The sequence below is a fragment of the Pseudophryne corroboree genome, chromosome 6 (assembly GCF_028390025.1).
Source record: "Pseudophryne corroboree isolate aPseCor3 chromosome 6, aPseCor3.hap2, whole genome shotgun sequence".
Lineage (NCBI taxonomy): Eukaryota > Metazoa > Chordata > Amphibia > Anura > Myobatrachidae > Pseudophryne > Pseudophryne corroboree.
Window position 1 is genome coordinate 401,561,139 of NC_086449.1, and position 21,828 is coordinate 401,582,966.

Below are 21,828 nucleotides of genomic sequence, written 5' to 3' on the forward strand. Positions count from 1 at the left end.
CAGTACATCTATTAAACCCTCCTGCCTTTTAGTCACATGGTCACCATGGTTCGAATATAAAGTATCAGATGATTACAAGGCTTATATGTCTCGTACATAAACTTCCTATTATTAAACTTCTGCTAATGGGTGATCCCTTTCCCTTCCCCACCCATGCATTCCTTTTCGATCCCACTTTTATCTCTATTTCAGTACTACAGCTCTTATTCCTAATTCAGTCTAACTATAATCGTTTCTTCCTTTCTTTGTTATAATGATCATACACTGAGCTCATTATTATATTTGCCTATTTGAAGACATTACTGTTAGATATTTGTTAATGTAATTGTTGTATATTTTTGTCTCTCAACTATATGTATGATGCTCTATGCTCTTCAGAATTAATAAAAAGATTATACAAAAAAAGGCTAACTACGTTAATTGTACAAAGTGGACAGTCTGCAGTAAGCGTGTCAATACTTTGTAGTTTCAACATTAAATAGGTAGTGTCCTTTTAAAAAGTTATTTCAGACTGAATAAGTGGTTGGAGAAAAAAATAATCAAGGTATTTTGAAATTGGAGAATACAAAGTGTCTCTAGCGGTGATAAAAGCCTCCCTGGTGGGCTCACTAGGCTTTTATACACTTTTGGCAGAGTGTATAAAAGTGGAACTTTTGGCTATGGAAGCAAATAATAAATGACTGTCATTACTTTTGTTTAAAGAAGAGGGCAATTCTTGCCTTTCTTTGAACTTGTCGATTTCCAAATTAATTGTTACATTTAATATTAAAATGTAATTTTGACAACTTTTTGTCAATTTATATACAGGTTGAGTATCACATATCCAAATAATCCGAAATACGGAATATTCCGAAATACAGACTTTTTTGAGTGAGAGTGAGATAGTGAAACATTTGTTTTCTGATGGCTCAATGTACACAAACTTTAATACACAAATTATTAAAAATATTGTATTAAATGACCTTCAGGCTGTGTGTATAAGGTGTATATGAAACTAAAATGAATTGTGTGAATGTACACACACTTTGTTTAATGCACAGTTATAAAAAATATTGGCTAAAATGACCTTCAGGCTGTGCGTATAAGGTGTATATGAAACAAATGCATTCTGTGCTTAGATTTAGGTCCCATCGCCATGATATCTCATTATGGTATGCAATTATTCCAAAATACGGAAAAATCCGATATCCAAAATACTTCTGGTCCCAAGCATTTTGGATAAGGGATACTCAACCTGTATTAACAATGGCATTTCATATTTTCCATAATGAGAAACATCCAATCTGATGGGTGGCTTTTAAATATCAATTTTCCAATTGGAGTAGTGTTGAGCTTTTCAGAGGCAGATGCAGTGAATCATTTATTCAGACACCTTTTCTGATGCAGCAGGTTCAGAAATAATTTTCAATAAAACTCTTGGTTGAGTTTCACCTACCTTGTCAGACTATCCCAGCAAATAAAATAAAAAAATGACAGCATGGTTTTAAGAGTCCATAATGTATCATCAACTTGTCGGCATAATTTCGAATTGTTAGCAGTTATCAATAAATACATCTGAGCGAAGAGGTTTAACGTGGCTGCATCAACTGCTAATCATGTTATGTTCCAGGTGGAGGAGGAACTATTTTGTAACAAACAGTTTATTAGGGATAATGTCAGGTCAGGCTGTAATAAGGTTTCTGATGAATGGACCAGAGCTGAAGTGGCAGAGACCACTGAAGGGAGAAGGCGTGGAGGTCGAATATGGTTTCTTCTCATGAATGCCCCGGACAAGAAGAGACACTATATGTGACAACTGGACACTATATAACTGTGATTACGAAGACTTGAACCTCAGTAACTGTGATCAGCAGACATTAACTGTGAGCTAGATAAATGTGGCAAGACGATAATAATTGAAGAGACTGGGAAATTGACAACAATGGCTTGTAAACAATAACTGGAAACTGAGAACGTGGTAACGGTGGCTTATAGATATTAACTGAGAAAACTGGATTCTTGGAAATCGTGGATGCAAAACTCAGACTGTAAGAACAGGATTCTTGGGAAATACGGCTGGAAAGCTAGAACTGTAAACTCTGGATACTTGATAAACATGACTGAAAGACTGTGAACTTTGGATACTTTGTAATGGCAACTGGAAGACTTGGACTGTGAACTCTGGACACTACGTAACCGTAACTGGAAGACTTGGACTGTGAATTCTGAACGCTTGGACGTGACTGAAAGACTTGGATCATGGAAACTGAATACTGAGCAGAGAACCAAAGGAATCACCAACTGCTACGGATATCCCAGAGCTTCCACTAGGCGAGCTGGCAGCCACAGGAGGTGGTGCTGGTATCAAACTCAGAACTAGAGCAAAGGGGATAGCGGAGTATAGCGCTGGAGAGAAAAGCAGGAGATTTCCAGGGACTCAGAGCATCAAGCTGAGCACAGAGCTGAAGCAACTTCTAGGAAGAGCGATATAAAGCACAGTGTTTTAAATCCAACCCCTTTTAAAAGGGGATGCAGACTGGGATTGGTTGAGAAACCACAGAGAGCACTTGCTATTGGTTACACTGCATGCATTGGTCTACAACATGGGGGCTCCCATAACTGCAGATACACAAGGAAGCACTCCCTTTGCCTGCTAAGTTTCCCAATTCCTGAGCTCCAGTACTTACAATAGCCAACTCTGCCAGACAGACTGCAACCTCTCACCATGAGTGGAAACCGACCACCTGCCACCGCAGCACAGCCATGACCAGAACAGGAAGACCTGGGACCCAGGACCAATGGTAAGAAGGTGCAGAAAAAAAGTTTGAAATCCACTGCCCTTTGAGACAGAGAATCCAGGTGGTGGGTCCAGTGAATCTCCATATGTAATGGTTTCTAAGACTGACAACCTGGATACTCTCTCAAAGGGCAGTGGTTTTCAAACTTTTTTCTGCAGTGACACACTGAAGACTGACATCCACATACTGTACGGGACACAAAATTCGAAATACTTAAAAATAAAATTCATCAACCTAGCTGTACCCAAAGCACACGCTCCCAGCAGTTCATTACATATCAAACATCCAATATACCAGTGTTCTTTAACCATTGTCGTTTCATTACCTTAACACTTCCTTTCCTCTTCATTTCCTATTATTTTCCCATACTACTGAGCCTGCAGTTACCTACTCCTGGCTGCTCTGCGACAGATGTCATGATGTCTGCCTGCTCAAGGATCTTCTCTGGTGCTTCAGGAAGCCAGGGGGCTGATGGGACTTTGTTTTGAACAGCCCGGAGTCTGGATGCGGCATCATCTACACCCCCCTACTTACAGTCCTGCTGCAGACAGCTGTGGATTTTCTAGTGCCAAAGTTTGGATCCTTTCAGTTGTAGCTAATCACTGCAGGAGCCATCTCAGCATTCAATTGAACAGGGGAGAGTGGGAAAGTACACTCTTCCTCCCTTTGACTAGCCAGAGCGTGCCATGCTGGACCAGGCATTTTTTTTCCACCCTGCTGTCATTGTGTGAGACACTAGGGACCAACCCACAAGTTTGAGAATTGCGGTCCTAGAGGACTGAATGAAACCTTCATTCATTGTTTTCTTTGATTCTCTCACCTTTTGCTTTTATTTTTAGTTGTATTGTTTTCTTCTTCCCCATTTTATTTTTCCCTATTTTTATGTGTTGGTTTGACCTTCTTTGTTTAATTTATATTTTATCACAGTACTTTTTGAACATAGGGTCTAATTCAGATCTGATCGCACAGCAAATTTGTAAGCTAATGGGCAAAACTATGTGCACTGCAGCTGGGGCAGATAGAACATGTTCAGAGTGAGTTAGATTTGGTGGGTTATTTTGTTTCTGTGCAGGGTAAATACTGGCTGCTTTATTTTTACACTGCAATTTAGATTTCAGTTTGAACATACCACACCCAAATCTAACTCTCTCTGCACATGTTATATCTGCCTCCCTGCGGTGCACATGCTTTTACCCATTAGCTAACAAATTTGCTGCTGCGATCAGATTTGAATTAGGCCAATTGCTTTCTATTCCCAGTGATCACTTTATGCCAGTGGTTTCCAAACTTTCTTAACTCACAGAGCCATAGAGTATCAGCATTTTTTTTTCATGGCACCCCTAGGATAAAAGTTTTTCATTGGTATATTTGGAAAAAATATTAAATTAAGTAAATTGTGCCTGCCTGTTATCCTTTGACTCAGTTATGTGGTGGTGTACAATTGTGCTTCTGATTATCCATCTTTTACTATTGGCAGCCACTAGCACTGGATTTTCCTGTAACTTTGACCATAAATAATTTGATTTGGTCCTGGATCACCAATCCAAGGTACCCCTGCAAGACCCTTGCGAAACCCCTGGGTGCTTAGGCACACAATTTGGGAACAACTGCTATATGTCCTTCTTGCTTTGTGTGCTCACATTGTTTATTAACTTATGCTAATTCCTTCAGGCGTCGGTCCTCATGACATAGGTTCTCCTAAAACCTGTGCACTAGTCTCAATACCATGAGCTGCCTTAGGTGGTGGTATTTAAGGTTGGTCTGTTGTCTTGTGTGGCTAGAACCTGACAAAGGTGTAGGTAAATATACAGAAATGTTGGTTTCACAAACATGATCCCATGAGCTGTGAGACACCAAAACTAAACACTGTGGTTCAACTTTTTAGCTTATAGCAGGACTAGAATCTCACTGCCCACAAATATTACTGCCATTTTTCTTAGCAATGCTACTCACAAGACATATTAAAATTGCTGTTTGATATTGCCTTCCAGGACCATAAAAAGGGATGTGCAACCCATGTTGCTGACTAGGGCACAAGGCCGAGGAGGCGGCAAGGTGGTTACCCTGATGGCACTTTTTTCCTCTTTGAGGGTCCTGGAGAGATATCCCACTTCATAGAAATGCACAGGGCACTTCCTTAGGAGACGCCCTCTTCTTGCTCCATTGACACAGGTCTCACCTACCTACATCTCCTTGCACTTGTTTTGTGGTGGGAGTCCTCCTCCGGCATTGCTGCTGGGAGTGGTAAGTGGAGTTGGATGACACTGATGTACACTGCTATTTCATAAGCAGATACCAGATCAACATATCATGTTTTCTCTTTTATTTCAAAGACTAATTCGATCATACTGATTTGCAGCATTTAAGTCAACTTTATACAATTATAATGTGCAACTGCTGCACACATGCCGAAGATTACAGGAAACGCAGTAAGTCCATATGCTACCACAAACCATGGTGGCAGTAGGGGACCTCTTGGCACCAGCACCTGCCATTTGTATCTGCTATGTACAGTGTGGTAGTGCATATCTTAAGTTTTCTGCAAAAAAGTAAGGATAGTATGGGGTACAGAGGTTTCTAATTCTGGAAAAATATATTTCAACATGAAAATAAATTGGTAACACGGTTTCAAAATCTTTGTCAAATTCATAATGGTCAGTTTTCAAATAAAACACACAGTCTATATGTACTTAATATAGTTCATTTTAACATGTTAAAAAATAGTCACATTAGAAAGAACCATTAAAAACTGTAGCGGATGACATAAGTGTGTATAGATTTATACATTAAATCTAAATTATTCACCAATGCAGATACATTTCTAGAGCTTTGTTAAAGGCTCAGCTCAGTATACGGTACAGTTTTATTAAGAATCACAGGTCTATAATTAGGACATGGTTATTACTACATTGTCACATATATGTACATAATATGCATAATTCTAGGTTTGGGGAGTAATCAGTAACACAGAAATCCAATTATTCCAAAAGGAATTCTGACATTTGTTTCAATGTAGTGTTTAGACATTTGTTAACACCTTCGGCATTATAATCACAATGAAAAGTAAGTAACCGTATACAGAAATCACCTATTACAAACATTAGCTACTGTAGATTCTTCTTTTGCTAAATTATTACATCTGTACCTTAAAACGTTAAAAAAAATACTTCTTTTATCCAACTTAAATACTTACTGAATATGAAAAAGTAACATGAATACTTATATGTAATTAAGGTATTGTGTGTTCCCCTTGTAACGTGCCTTGGTGCAGGACTACTTTGGTTTGTGACACTGATGTGTGAAAGCTGAAATGACTAAAATTATACACTTCTTCTAGAACAGTTAAAAGAAAGAACGGGAAAAAAAAAAAGGAAAAATATATATATAAAAATCTAAGAAAAATGTGTCAATCAGAAGTAGCTAAAAACCCACTCAAACTGGCACTTGGAAAATAAAGCAGACAATTCAAATTGATTTGCCTTCTCTTAACTATTAGTGTCATTTCAGCACACAATGCATTGGTTCATAAAAGGTGTGATAGTGTAATGATAAACTAGCAGACATTAAGCCATTAAAAGCTAAGGCACATAGTGAAGGAAAGTGTTGAAAGAGGAAAGAGATTCAGATGAAAGGATGAAATAAATGAATAAAAGATACAACTTTGTAATATTTACCCATTTAGTAAGCAATTGTGAAGCATTATGCTCATGGATAAAATTCCAAGTACAAAGAGAATGTTAGAAAATATAGAAATAAAACAATGTTAAAATATTAGAAATATTGCTATAACATTTTTTTGTTTAGTTCAATTCAACAGAGATCACTTATACATTATAAGGAATCTGTGGGGGAAAACAATGCCCTAATCCCGTAATCTAGGGAAGAGGAATATGAACCGCATAAAGTATTGACCATAGCTCTATGACGTGGATGAGAGGTATCTGTCAAAGAAAGAAGGCACGGCACACAGTATTACACTAAAGCATTTCCCAGCGGAATGACCAACTCTCACTTGCAGGTTTTCCAGGCTGTGCTCTGCCTATTTATTCCTGCTTTCAAAAGGTGCCTGAGGCCTTTTGCTTATAACAGACTTAATGTTTGAACAGAAACACAATCACTTTATCCAACTGCAATATTACTAATAAATACTATCAACCATTTATACTTATACTTTAGAATATGAGTTTTGTTGGTTCCTGTAACTTTCTGAAATCTTAATATTAAGCCCATTGTTTGATAGACTTGTTACGTGTAAACAAGTTAAGGTAAGTGAGTTCACTCTGAACAGGTGGGTATTCTGTGACTTTAAATGTGGATGCTCTGACCTTATTGCATTAGCTTTTGTTTCTGCATGGGATGCACTCAACACCTACATCTCACAGCTGGTACAGCACTTTCAAAATCAATAATAGTAAAGTGCATAGTGTCAAATGGATACAATAAAGCATTTTACAGCGTGAACAGGCTGGAGTTGTTGGAAGAGACACCATTAGACCTAATATGACTTGGACAGAATGTACAGTAGCTGCTTCCAAAGCTTGTAGCACTAACAAAAGTTTCCCAGGTACAGAAATATTGTAAAAGGACTCTGCAAGCTCCATTTATTGTCAGCTATGCTAAGCCAATGACTTATTTACTATCTATAGCAGTGATGGCTAACCTTGACACTCCAGCTGTTGTTGAACTACACATCCCAGCATGCCCTGCATCAGTTTTAGAATGGCCAAATGGCAAAACTGTAGCAGGGCATGCTGGGATGTGTAGTTCAACAACAGCTGGAGTGTCAAGGTTAGCCATCACTGATCTATAGGAATGAATGCACCCCCATATCTACAACAATTTGCTATGAAGCTGCTGCAGCACTCCAATAGATATGGAACCACCAAGCTGCATTCATTTCAGAGTGAAGAGCAAAAAAGTTAAGGAACTTTCGATGGATAAATCTTAATTGCTTTTTGGTAAATGCGTAACAGTCTATACGAGATTTGGTACATACAAATGTAGCTGGGCTATCTTTACAGAACTGCATGATTCTAGACAGGTAATTGTTTTCAAGGCTATCATGTGTCATATAAAAACACTATAGATTGTATTAGGGAGAAAACTAGAATGCGTCCAAACGTATTCTTAGACTGAAATACATTTTTATAGACTTTCCTTCCACGGTCTGTACAGCCCAAAAACTTAAAACTTAAATATTTTAACACCATATAGACTATATCCAGGCAGTAAACTTACAGTTGCATAAGACTTGAAGGGTCATTTCTTCATTAAATAAGGTCTACTAATGCAAATACTTTCACTATATATAAGTCTGGTTTTTTGGTATTTTAGTGCGACCCCAGACATACCTTTTGTAGGAGATTCTGGTACCTGTTTTCTGGCACTGAATCCTCTCAAATGTTGGTCTCAGTGGGGCAAGGACAACCTGCACCATTGTGGAAATAAATTAAAAAGGCCCTGTGCATTATAGCCATCTATGCATAGCCCATTTGTGTGATCATGCCCTGGGTTCAGTATGATTTGCCGGCGACCGGGATGCCGGCCATCCATATACCAACAGCAGCATCCCGGCTGCCAATATGCCGACACCGGGCATGGTGGCTCACTGCGCTCGCCACAGGTTTTAGTCCAACTCTATGAGTGTCGTGTACACCCACGAGTGGGAATAGTCCTGTTGCTCCGGTATTTTGGCTGCCGCCATTGCCAGCTGTTGGGGTTCTAGCATCGGTATTCTGACCGCCGGGATCCTGACAAATGGCAAATTAAACGTATACCCATGCCCTCACTGATCTTAGCCTATGTAAGAACGCCCTATTTCAACCAAGTTTTATCTCCTGGGGTGTGAATGTAAATGAGATGGAAATGCCTATAGCTATGCCCACATTTCCATGCAAATGTTTCTGAGCGCACACAGTGGGAATTCATACAAAAATACGCACTAAAAATGGGCGTACATTCATCAGCCCCTATCAGTCTCTGTGTTCTAAATTTCAGAGTGTGCATCAAACTGCCTGTTTATATCCACTAGTGTTGTACAGAGCCAAGAGATGTTAAGGTGGAAATGGAGCTTCAGGAGTGATGGGGCAGATCAGTCCATTGCTAAGGCTGCCTAGCAGTGCCTATCTGTTACCCCAAGCAGCAAAACAAAACAATACTGCTTCGGGCAAGGCCAAAGCTATATATTTTCATAGAAAGGTCAATGTAATAGGAAATGTGTAAGTCTGCACGTATCTAATGGTAGTCTTTGTTTAAATAGGGGAATTATGCTTTAATAAATATATCAGGACAAATATGTACATCAGAGAATATATTTGTAGGATTCTAAATTTCAGAGTGTAGTTAGTAGCTGGACTTTATTGTAGATTTCAGGTATGTGTTGCAGCATAGCTTTAAACTCCAGGCCATTTAAAACAATCCAAACATAAAAAAGAAAAAAAAAATAGTTTATGCTTGAAATGTTTCTCTTCCAAGGACAAAGTAACCTGTTCTCACTCTGAAGTCACACAAAAACTGCTTTTCACAGCATCACAGACTCGTGCATTATAAGTCCATCACGGGGATTTCGCAAGTGCCGTGCATTACCTGCAGGTTTTGAATGCAGATTCCGTGATGAAGTTCCTTGCTCGTTGTGTGCTGAAGTCCTTAGTCTAACAGGACTATTAACAGATAAGGATGAAAAATTGTTCACTGGGCTGACAGGCTGTTGCAAGCCCGGAGATTTTTGCAAATTAGAAGAAAAACTTCTTGATGACTCTTTGTTTAAGGGTTGCCCAAATGTAGCAAAGGATAAGTCAGGGAAGTTATTATGTTCAACATAGTAATCTATCGGTGGAATGATATATCGATGGTTTTCCTTCTGATTAAAATTGCCTAATCGTAGAGTTGCACTCTCTTCAGGGGGTAAGACTTCAATTCTATTAGAGGGTGATGTAACAGGGTTTTGTCTAGCAGTGGAGTTCATCTGCATTTTATCTGGAAGAAAATCAAAGTTAGGTCCATAGGATTTACTTGATGGACTACCCCAGTTCACTGGTGAATGGTGCTCACTGTTTAGTCTACTTGAGTACTTGCTATTATCTGGGTAAAGAGGTGGACTGCTGTAGGATGGTGGAGGGTACTTTAGACTGTACCCCTCATCAGTACCCTGAAATGGTGTTGAACGTGCTGGAGAACGTGCTTGCAAATTCATTTCTGAATTACGCTCACCTACTTTTGGCGGACTGGAGTCTTTTGAAGGATGTTCTGATGACGCGCCACTGGAATAAATCACATTCTTAGCTGACAAACCCAATTGTTGCCTAGAATTGTCAATATAATTGTCAGCCTCATTTTCACCACCAGAAACATTATCATACTGTGAAGCATTGGACCCTCTTTTACCTCCCATATCACTTATCCTATTTTTTTGCTTCACGGTCACAACTTGAGACTCAGCTTGACTAGAAATATAGTCTGGTGGGTTTCCCCTTCCATCATTCATATGTTTTAGAAGAAGCACCTTATTTTTGGGCTCCGTTGGTAAGTTCCATTTGGGAGTGATTCCCTTTAAAGTACTTGATGTTGCATTCGAATTTTGATTAGCGGCACCATAATCATAGTACTTAACGTTGTCCTGAGATGGATTATTGGACTGTTGGATCTTCCTATGATTCACATCTGTCTTAGCCTGCTCTGTACGATACTCTATAGGTCCTCTCTTTGAGGACTTCAAAGAAGACTTCTCAAAGGAATTCCTCCTCCTTTTTTCATCAGTTGGGGAAACTTGCTGTGCCTTATTTGGAGAAGATACCTTCTCAGGTTTTCCTTGGTATGGAACCTTGTTGGTATTCTTTTGTCCATTCATAATGTGATTCATAAGTACTGGTGGAGGTTCAGGAGGTACTTGACCAAGAGGTTTTTTAGGAAATTCTTCATCTTTCCCTAGAATTTAAATAAAAAATGCTGTTAGAAAAAAGTCAAAAAATGCTTGTAAATTTGTACATAGAGATGTCATGTTTTACATTAATTGGTTGCTCTTGTAAATGTGCCATTGCAAAAAAATTGTGATTAAAGTGTTTTGGTTTGAACAGTTTGCATTAAGATTAAAATACTAAAATTGCATAAATAGTAAAATAAGTGCTACATATGAATAGGAAGCCATAAAACTCTTCATAAAGCTTTGTATGGAGTTAGTTAATTTTTTTGTACGGGAAATATTTTTCAACTATTCTTAAGTTTACATAATACACGAACATTGTGAGTCATGTCAACAAGAAAAAAACTTCTCAATAGTACTACTACTTCTTGTTTGATAACAAAATGTGCATTGAGTTGAACAAACAGTGGAAAATTAGAGAGACCAAAGAAAACCCCAAAAACCTATTTTATAAAGATATTACACCAGTGTATTATAGCCAGCCATGATCAAAAAGCAGGGAGAGAAAAACATAGCACAACAAGCAAATAACATTGGGAGGAAAAATAATTATAATGCATTAACAAAAAAGAAAAAAAATTCTACAAAAGTACTCCAAATTAGTTTGAAAAGTGAGCCACGTATCAAGGGCAAAATACAGAGGATATTTAGAGGAAATATGTACTAAATAACAGTCAATTCAGAAGGCAAGAAACATCTATTGGGAAAGGTAAGAGTTACACTCAGCAGAGCGGACATACAGCTCTGTTTTGCCACTACTTGCCCCAACCTAACTTGCCAATACCTCTGTTAGAGCATGTATGTAAGTAAAGATGAAAGTCAGGTAGGTGTATTGAGTAGAAAGACTATAAGGGTCTAATGCAGGGCTGTCTTAACATTGTAGGCACAGGACAAAAGAATGCACTGAGGTCCCTAAACACCCATTCCCCACACCCGGGAACCAATTTAGAAAAAAAAAAAAATCGTAAAAAAAATGCCCTCCTGCGGTACACAATAAGATCAGTTGCATAAACTGGAAAAGTCAGTGAAAACAATGACGTGTTGCTCATTGCCCATAGATATTTTTCCAGGTATAACTATTATATATTCTACACAGTGGCGTCACAATGGGGGGATGCTAGGCACCCCCCCCAAAGTGACATAGATTGGTGGCTTCCGCAAGGCTACGTCCCTAAAGTGATGTAGAACAAGGACTCCAGTGAGACCGTGCCCCCTTTCCGGGCATGTGCACAGGGGCTATTGGCCGCACTGGGTGTCATTGACCCTTGTGCCGTCACTGATCCAATATTACAGACTTTGATCAGAAAACAGATATTTTTAACTTGGTCTCGGGGTCGAAACTGTAGATCCAGGGTTCGATTTCCCAGAGTTTGAGCGACAGCTATCAAACTTGGCCACCATGTTGCAGCACCAAGTCGCCCAAGCCTTCTTCTGCTTTCGAGTTAGCTGACGGGGCACCCAGCATGCAGAAACCTTGCTCAGGCAAAGCTTTTATAGAATATCAAGCAGCTGTATCCCCATGAGATGCCTATCTAATTCTCTAACTAGGCCACAGTCACCCTGGTGTCCTCAACTATGGCCCACACAGCAGCAACGTTGTCCTCTCTGATGGCCGGCACAGGTCAGCTGCAGCATTCCTCATCTTCCAGGGACCGTCTCCCACTATCAAATACTGCAGACCAATCAAACACAGTGGTTCGGGATAGTGCTTTCTCCCCAAAAGCAGACTGCAGTTGGTCAAAACTCTCCTGCTGTCATGGACCACTCCTGTAGTAGTAGATGCTCATGACTCTCCAGTGGCCTCTGTTGTGCTCCATAACGAGTTCGCAAAGGAAGTGTGAACATGCAGACTTCTCTGGTGTGCTGTGCTGCTTATATAAGGGTTTATGCCTGGTCATTTCACAAGAACTTTACTCAGGGATTACAGTTCACATCCAGACAGATTATGTCTATGCTACCTATGCACCGCACATCCGGAAACTTATTGCACACCCCATATATTTACCAGAAGGATGTATCGGGATCTGTCAATTGGGATCCTACTACCGTATTTTGACTGCATCTCGTTTTGTGTGCAACACATTTAATTTTTAGTTTTGTACAATTTTTATTGAAACCTATCAGCAAATGATTTTCTGATGCAAAACAAATAGTTGAAAACATAGGTATCAGTGTATGTGAAGAATGCCTCATGTAATCTAGATACATATGTCACTGGTACAGAGTTGCACATATCTGCAAAAGGGAGTGAACATGCTTTTCTTACATTATAGCTTTTTTGTGTGCAAATTACATCCAAATATGTCCAGCTAAGCATCAGGCCAGATATGTACAAGAGGTTGATGGATGGGAACCAATCTGCTCCATTATGATGTGCCTGTGGTAGCCTGGTATAAAACTTTCACAAGTTGGGGAAAATCTGGTCACCCAAAAACACAATTTGTTAGACCTAGCATGTAACACTTGTTCAACTAGCATTAAAGTGTAAGCAGATTGCGCATTGTAAATTGCTTTCTCTTTCTTTGAATAAATGTATCATTTTAACTTATTACTGAATGTAAAGGTAATGTGCTGCTCTCCTGGTAGATATAGGGCCACATACTACGCCTTAAAACTCATTACATTTTATATGTTTCGTTATTTACTTCAAAATCTAGTTTTTCTTTCAATATTTATAGAGGTAGTGGTCTTACACTTCAGGCAGGCTCCACAGCGGTGAAAGCCTATGGTCCTGTTTCTACTAACCCTTTTCTTGGGTAAGACACTCCTAACCAACTTGTCCTTAAGGGACCGAGCTCTTTTATATAAGAAAACTTTGTTTTAAGAGTTCCTTTGGGCCAATTTAAAAGCCTAAACAGAAACTGCACTGATTAAGCACTTTGGTGGATGAAATACTGTAAAAGAAACGAGCATACGATTTACACAAAAAGGATACCCAAGCAATTTACTCACAGAGGCCAAGTTTAAAGAGCTAAGGAGAGATACCTTCCTGGAAGTCCAAAGACAAAGAAACTACTCCAATTATATGAATAGGCATTTATTACCCAATATGGTGCTCGCCATAAGAAAATTGAAAGCATTATAACAAAAAAACTGGAGGATCTTATTGGATGACCCTATATTGGGAAATTCACTCTCTAAAAAAACTGTTTTCTTATATAAAAGAGCTCTGTCCCTAAAGGACAAGTTGGTTAGGAGTGCCTTACCCGAGAAAAAGATTAGTAGTAACAGGATTAGAGGCTTTCACTGCTGTGGAGCCTGCCTGATGTGTAAGACCACTACCTCTAAAAAGGTTGGAAAAAATCCTGTAAATTTTGAAATAAATGATAAAAATTAATGAGTTCATAACCTACGTGTCCAGAAATATAATTTACTTGAAATGCACATGTGGACTCATATGCATAGGCAAAACCTCTAGAAATCTTTTAAGTTAGACGTTCAGTCTGTGTGTATAACATTAGAAAAAGGGTCCAAACACATCTATTCTCTGAACATTTAAAAAACAAGCCTAATACGTGTGAAAATCAGATTAAAAGATTTTTGGAAATACAACAAGTACAAGTTGGACAAAAAGGAATTTAGAATACAAACTGGCATAGTGCGAAATGAGCTGGATCCACTCTTTGGAAACCACGGTACCTCAAGCATTCAAAGTTGATTTTGAGTTAAAATGTTTCTTAGACTAAGCATCCCTCTATCACTTTCAACATTTCCTACAGTGTAATATCCCAAGCTGAAGATTTTTTATTGTTGTTCTCATGTTTATATCAAGTGTATTAATTTTATCATGTTTTATGTTGGTTTAGTACTAATTATAAAATGTATTCTTGACAAACCAGTTATGAATTTTAGATATTTGGGAACACCTCCTTCCAAGGTAGGGATGTACAATAGCCGGAATACACAGTACGGCTTTAGTTTGCATGGAAGGAGGACAGTACCAATATACTTGAAACCTGAACCATCAATCACAATCATTTGCATTTGGCTTTATAAAGAATTGGAATGCCAACACTAAAAATGGTCAAATGGAGTCACAAAATCTACTATTTGCTATCAAAGCCATAGAGGACCACTGTGGAACACATAAGCAGGATGTGGAAGCGCCATTTGAACAGCAGGCTTCATTTTGCCTGATTGACAGAGTTGTGGAACGCAAGCCGTATCTGGAAGTGCACCTTGGAACGTAGGCATCGTTTCCAGACGGGAACTTCAATGAAGAGGGGCTGGTGATGCATGTGGCCGGTTCTGGAGGTGCCGTTCGGGACCACAGATGTTGTCTATGATGTCACGCTCGGCTTGAGCGGAGGATCGGATGACTGACAATTGACTGAGGGAGCAGCTTTTGGCAAAGGACGGAAACGAGATGGCCGAATGTAGTTCTTACTCATGGATTGAAGACTTAGGCCCGAAGATGTAGAGGGATAGGCAATGAGGACAATGAACGAGAACAATACACTGAAGAAAGATTAATTCAGCTTAACTGAGATCACAATCATACACAACGACTAGGAGAGAAGTCTGAGGGAATTCTGAAAGACGAAATGTTCGTGACTTGTAAACGATGCCGAAGAATACTGAATGAAGTGACTTGTGATTTGTAAACGATGCTGAAGAACACTGAATGAAGAGATGACTTGTGATTTGTAAACGATGCTGAAGAACACTGAATGAAGTGACTACTTGGAGAACGATGTTGAAGTGAGTATCGCTGTGAGCTCCGTCAGCAAACAGAGACCCTCTACCAGATAGAGGACGCAGCATTTAAACCGCAAGAGCAGGTGGACTGGGAGCAAAGGACTGCAATAACAGAACTGACCACCGGGCGGCCACAACAGAACCAGGATATCAGGGGTTAACCTGGGAGCACAGAGCTTGAGCACCTTACAGCAGCAAGTAACTTGACGCACTGGCACCATGACTAAGCATTAACCCCTTTTTATAAGGGAAGACTGCACCGGATTGGCTGGATGCGACTGGGATACCTATTAGCTTGGCTTAGTCTCCAACATGGCGGACCCCTGCACAGAGGCCACATGTGGAACCAGCACACAGCCACTACCTCAGGCCTCAGCCTCCCAGATGCCGCACTCCAGCAACAGAATACTTGGAAACAGACACCTCCGGCTGCCATGCTCCGCTCCCCAGGACCCCCGGCCTCCAGACACCCGGCAGCCGCCCCGGAGGACCTCGCTGCCGCAGATCCTATCTGCCCCAGTCATTCCAGCTGGCTAACAGGAAGGCCGCAGGGACTAGAACTGGAGGTAAGACTCCGGATGCTGACATATGACTGGCGGTTCCCCTGTGTGCATGTGGATCCATAGCCGGAAGCCCTTTGTTGACACCTAAATATCTCTTTCGTTTGTCGGAATATGGAAGTAGTAGGGAAATGAGCCTTATGAGTTTGTGTTAATTAGTGAGGTATAAATATCACATTTTTGGTACTTCATAGTATCCGTACCTGAGGAAGGATACTAGTTTATCCGAGACGCGTTGCACGCAGACCATGAGGAGGAAGACTTGAGGGAACCCCCGCACTGGATACCCAGACCTGGTTTTGTCCCATGCCATCTGCGGTAGTGCTGAGCTATCCGTCTGGGACTATCATGCTGTACTAGCATAGACCACTGCACCACAAATAAATAGTGATAGACAATAGGAGGTAACCCTGTCCATAATTTGCATTTTTTAAATTGTGTATCACAAGTGTTAAGCAATCACTATTTTTGAGTTTATGTCTATGTGAATAAATTGGTTTCATTTGTGTATACCTATGTATTTATGATCTACAGTTTGCTCTATCCCGGTTGGCAAATGGGTACTAAGGTTATTTTTTTTCAACAAGGGTGGGTGAATAACATTTTCCTGAGGATTCAGTGCGAACTCTAAACCACACGTTATTTCTTTGTACAGTAGTCAAGCAACAACAGTGTCAAGATTCACAGAGACTGAGAGATTCTTGTCACGTGACTCATCAGTGGGTGCGAAGTCTAATGGGGCACTGGTGTTCATCAGGGATTTGGATTTTTCAGCATTTACCCTGGCAGAGCACCAAATGAGAATAGCAAGTGTGTGTGTGTGTGTGTGTGTGTGGGGGGGGGAGGGATTGGCAAAAATCCGAGGGCACCGACTTGAAAATACAATGGACATATACTACAAAACTTGGAGAGGGTACAATGGAAACCTCAGGAAATGCTGGAAACATTGCCACATTTTACTGGGGCAGAATAAAATATCACAAGTAGCACAACGGATCCAGAGCAGCAGACAGCCTATGAATTAAATGGTCTATGAGGGAGAGATTATGGAAGCAAATAGAAACCACAACTGGAAAGGCAGTAGGGCAGCCAGAACGTCTTCACACAGAGGGGCAGACAAAGCTCTGACACTGTGTATTGTATGCTGCTCGAGATGTAGTTGGAATCCAGGCGTTCGGAATCCCGACAGTCAAAATACCGATGCCGGAATCCCGACCACCAGAAAACCAGCAGCGCTGCCACAGCTATTCCCACTCCTGTGTGTCCACAACACCCATGGAGTGGGAATAGAACCTGTGGCGCGCTAAGCGAGCCACCGAGCCCGCAAAGGGCATCGTTCCGCTCTTCCCCCTGCCAGCATTCTGACGGTCGGGATTCCGGCGTCAGTATTTTGACCGCTGGGATTCCGTACCCCACCCTGCTGCTCTACTTGGAAGCAATCCTAATTGATTACAAGTGTCAGGTAACCGGCACAACCCTCAATGCTGTAGATCGAGAAACTCCAAGTAGTAGGCATTGCCCAGAGCACAGAAGCAGGAATGGAGTTACCCGCATGCAGTTCTCCCCATACTGAAGCTATACGTGACAACATAACTCTGTTGCACTTTGCAATGTGGAACATGTATACATAATACATACCCTCCTAAATGTCCCGCTTTGAGGCCATGCCCCCGTCAGTGCGCGGGACTCCGAATCTACAAGCAGCAATGTTGGGAGCATGCATGATACGAGTCATTATATTATGCTAAGTTATTATTGCAGTCATTTTAACATGCATACTATCTTTATGACTGTCACATTAATGCATTTTTTGAATATATATGAAGTATAAATTGTGGACAAAATGCCTTCACATATATTTGGAATGCAACAGCTGGTGTAACAAAAAGGTCTTCTGTTCCAAAAGATCTTTCTGTGGCAAAGCCTTTCTTTTCTTCTACCACAGCCTGCCCCCCCCCCCCCCCCCCCCCACACACACAATCTAATTAACATTAGATGGACAAGTCTTATAAAAAAAAAAAACCCCACAACAAAACAGATCTAATTGTGGTAAATGTAGAAATAGACACAATTTCACATAAATAGCTGCACACTTTTGCAATGATTTGTCTATTAATAAGGCTGGAAATTGCTATTTAAAGATGTTACTTTCTTTGATTTAATTAACACTATGAATCTTTCCCCATAGAAAGACATATTGAACTAGCTTGTTAATGCCCACTGTAAACTGAAAACATGCCAACAAGAATCAGTCTTTGGAGAGGCAAAGCAATACAAATGTACTTTTTCCCCTCTACTTGGATGATAGAAATTTCTATGCCTGACATTTAATAAACATTGCATATATTTACATCAGTACGTGGGAGGTTCCGTGCTGTTGGGTTAATTTATACACAAAACTGAATTATCCAGTATGTTCTTATACAACTAGATGTAAAAAATAAAGTTTTAATGGAGAGAAAAAAAAATAAAGGCGGTGGAACTCTTATAAGACAAAGCCTTTTAATATAATCCATCTTTGTCTTGGATGGTATTTAAATGTATGTCCCCTTTTGTTAATAATGTCACTCCTGCAGTTCTTTCAGGAGTTTATGTTAAGCTTGCCACCCACTTTCCATGGTTTATGCTGATTTTGGAATTTAAATACCATGTGAAGTTAGATTTAACACCTGAACTCACAAATCCAGCAAAGCCGTGAGTGTAGTAAACGGGGGGGGGGGGGGGCGACGACGACTAATTACAAAAATAACTAGTAATACTTCAAAGTTATAGATGTCCTGGGCATTTTTATCATTTAAATAACTTGCAAACCAATATTATAAGCACAAGCAAATTGAAAATAATTCTAATAAAGATAATGCAAACAAAAGAACACTTTTTTTTTTTAACAAGTCTCTATTCCATGGTTGAATGTCGCCCCCCAGTGGATGCAGCCTGTTCATACATGCTTATTAGTGAGTGTGCTTTGAAGCTGCTGTGAATATATATATCTGCTACATTAATTAAAGGTTCAAGGTTAGTCCGCATAGCTTAAAAATGTAACAGTCTGCAACTTCTGCTTTGTTGCTTGCAATAAACATTTAACAAACAGATTTTTTTTTGTTATTGCAAGAATCTAATAGGATGTGAAGTTATACAATAAGCGAAGCTCATTAATTTTAATTCATCTGTACTAATGTTTTAACAGACATGAATTTTTACAACATGTCTAAAAGTAATTTGTTGTCTACAACACTGGTTAATCAGTACAAAACTGAACTGAAGAAAAATGAAAAAGGAAAAGAAAAGAGAGACATTTAACTAACTGGAATCTGTAGCTTTAAAAAAAAAAAAAAAACAACATAAAAATCTAGGTGCCTAAGCTGATATTGTTAACGAACCTCTGTTTTAAAAATCACTTCCTTAAGACTGAATGCTCCTTTAACTATCACAGCATGGATTAAGTCTAAAGAAAGGGCAGGCATTGCTTTATTTTAGTTAAATGTCACGAGAAAGCGCCTGCTTTCTGCAGTGATAAAAAATTGACATCCTGCTGCAGCATTTAGCAGTCATTATAATGAAAAATAATGTGCTGAAAATTGCAAGCGAAATCAAAGCCTCTTATGTCTCTATACTAAGGCTTCTGTGGGACTATGGTGCTAGAACAGAATATGCCTACAAGTACAGCAGAAAGTGTGAATATAGATTTCTACAGTGCTGTACAACAAAAGAAAGATTCTGGGAGTTACAGAGCAGTGAATGTCAGAAGAAAACATTTTAGGCCACTTCAAAACCATTCTATTGTAGACTGTATTTTGCCCTGAAGATTATCCCAGGTGGGTAAGAAACACAAGACTGTTCAATGTTTAATAAAGGTTAAAGGTTTGTTTTTGTTTTGTTAACATCTTCTTGGTATGACCGGCAAAAGTGAGGAATATGTGAACAGATTTTAATATCAGAGGGCGCACTTTGTAATGAGACATTACGCTTGATGTGGCACATTTACAAGTGATGTTTTATGGTGTTTTCAGTGTGTTTATAAAGAATGACTAATGTGCGATTCGGGTGTGGTATGACTGTGGTGGATCTCGGCGGGTGGGGGCGAGTGCAGCAAGCCACTTACGGGCTCGCTGCGCTCGACATGCTGCGGGCTCGGTGGTGCCCACTCTATGGGTGTCATGGACACCCACGAGTGGAAACAGTCCCTGTTGGTCGGCATGCCGACCGTCGGGATAGTGAGGGGGCGAGATGTTGGTGGAGCTCATGTGACCGTCGGTCTTCTGACCTCCGGTCACATAAATACCACCCCGCGATTCACCAGGTTCGATTATTGGCAGGTTTTTTGAGGGGGGGTACGCTTACTTCACCCAGTGGTGAATTGAGTGATCTGACTAGATTGGCCTGCATGCAGTCACAATCTAGAGTCTGCAATAGTGACGCGCGGGACCACGCAGCGCCATACAAACGGAGCGATGTGTGCTTCTTTTCTAAGCAACCTAGTCAGATTACTTAGAATTTAAGCACACATCACTACGTGTGTACAACCCTAAGAGGTATGGGGTATCCTTAATGCATAGTGGCAGCAAAATAACTCATTTTTGATTGGGATATGTTTATTGACACATGCACTGTGCTAGTGCCTTGCTCCAGGTGGATACAATTAGATTGCTAGGATCTGGATAAGTGGTGTATACAGATACTGTGCTAGATCCTGAATAGATGCATTTGGCGATTACAGGTATAGTGCTAGTTCCTGGCTTCAGCCATTTAGTGGATAGAATTTTAGCTCTAGGTTCAGGCTCTGGATATTTGGTGAATACAGCTACTGTGCTAGTTCCTTACTCTAAGCATTTGGTGTGTACAATTTTAGCTCTAGCTTCCGGCTTCGGACATTTGCTGAATACAGGTACTGTGCTAGTTCCTGGCTCCAAGCGTCTGGTAATTCCAGGTACCATACTAGTTCCTGGCTCCAAGCGTCTAGTGATTGCAAGTATTGTGCTAGTATCTGGAAATTTATAATAGCATAAACAAAAGCACACACACTTATATGCTGTAATATAGCATGTAAGGTATTTTGGTATAAGTATTAATATCATAACGTTCCAAAACCTCTATCTATCATAGGGGGTCATTCCGAGTTAATCGCATGGTAGCAGTTTTTTGCAGCAGTGCGATCAGATAGTCACCCCCTATGAGGGAGTGTATTTTAGCATATCAAGTGTGCGATCGCTTGTGCAGGGGAGCTGTGCAAAAAGTTTTTGTGCAGTTTCTAAGTAGCTCAGAACTTACTCAGCCGCTGCGATCACTTCAGCCTGTCAGGTCCCGGAATTGACGTCAGACACCCGCCCTGCAAACGCCTGGACATGCCTGCATTTTCCACGGCACTCCCAGAAAACGGTCAGTTGCCACCCAGAAACGCCTTCTTGCTGTCAATCACCTTGTGATCGCCGCTGCGATCACTTTCTTCGTAAGGTCCCACGCTGCCCGGCGTTTCCAGTCGCCAGGCAGCAACGTGCCTGCGCATTGCTGTCGCAGCGCAAGCACAGTTCAAACCTGATCGCACCGCTGCAAAAAACTGCAGCGTGTGATCGGATCGGAATGACACCCATAGTGACCTGAAAAGGCCTCTGTGTATGCTCAGAAAAATAGGATTTTAATAAAAGTACAGTAACCAATATACTGCGCTGCTGAAATGTGATGGTGGTGGATGTATCATGACTTACTGCGAGGTAGATTTGTGCAACAAATATTCTCTGTCCCAGTAACATAACTGCTGTTTTATAGTCCTTTCATTTACATTCCTCTAACATATAAGTACCTATGTTATATCTTTTACCTCAAAAGTGTCAAATGCAACTAACGCAGTGTGTATAGGCTTAACATATACTATTTATTT

At 40.3% G+C, this 21,828-nt stretch overlaps 1 protein-coding gene across 3 annotated transcripts in view; it reads right to left on the reverse strand.

Annotated features, from left to right (window-relative positions):
* Positions 1-7,525: 7,525 nt before the first annotated feature.
* Positions 7,526-21,828, reverse strand: part of USP6NL (USP6 N-terminal like) — a 427,089-nt gene continuing 412,786 nt past the window's right edge. For all 3 annotated transcript variants that reach the window (XM_063926864.1, XM_063926863.1, XM_063926865.1), the window contains exon 14: positions 7,526-10,700. In XM_063926864.1, the coding sequence (XP_063782934.1) occupies positions 9,298-10,700 (1,403 nt within the window). In that variant the 3' untranslated portion in view covers positions 7,526-9,297. The remainder of the gene's footprint in view (positions 10,701-21,828) is intronic.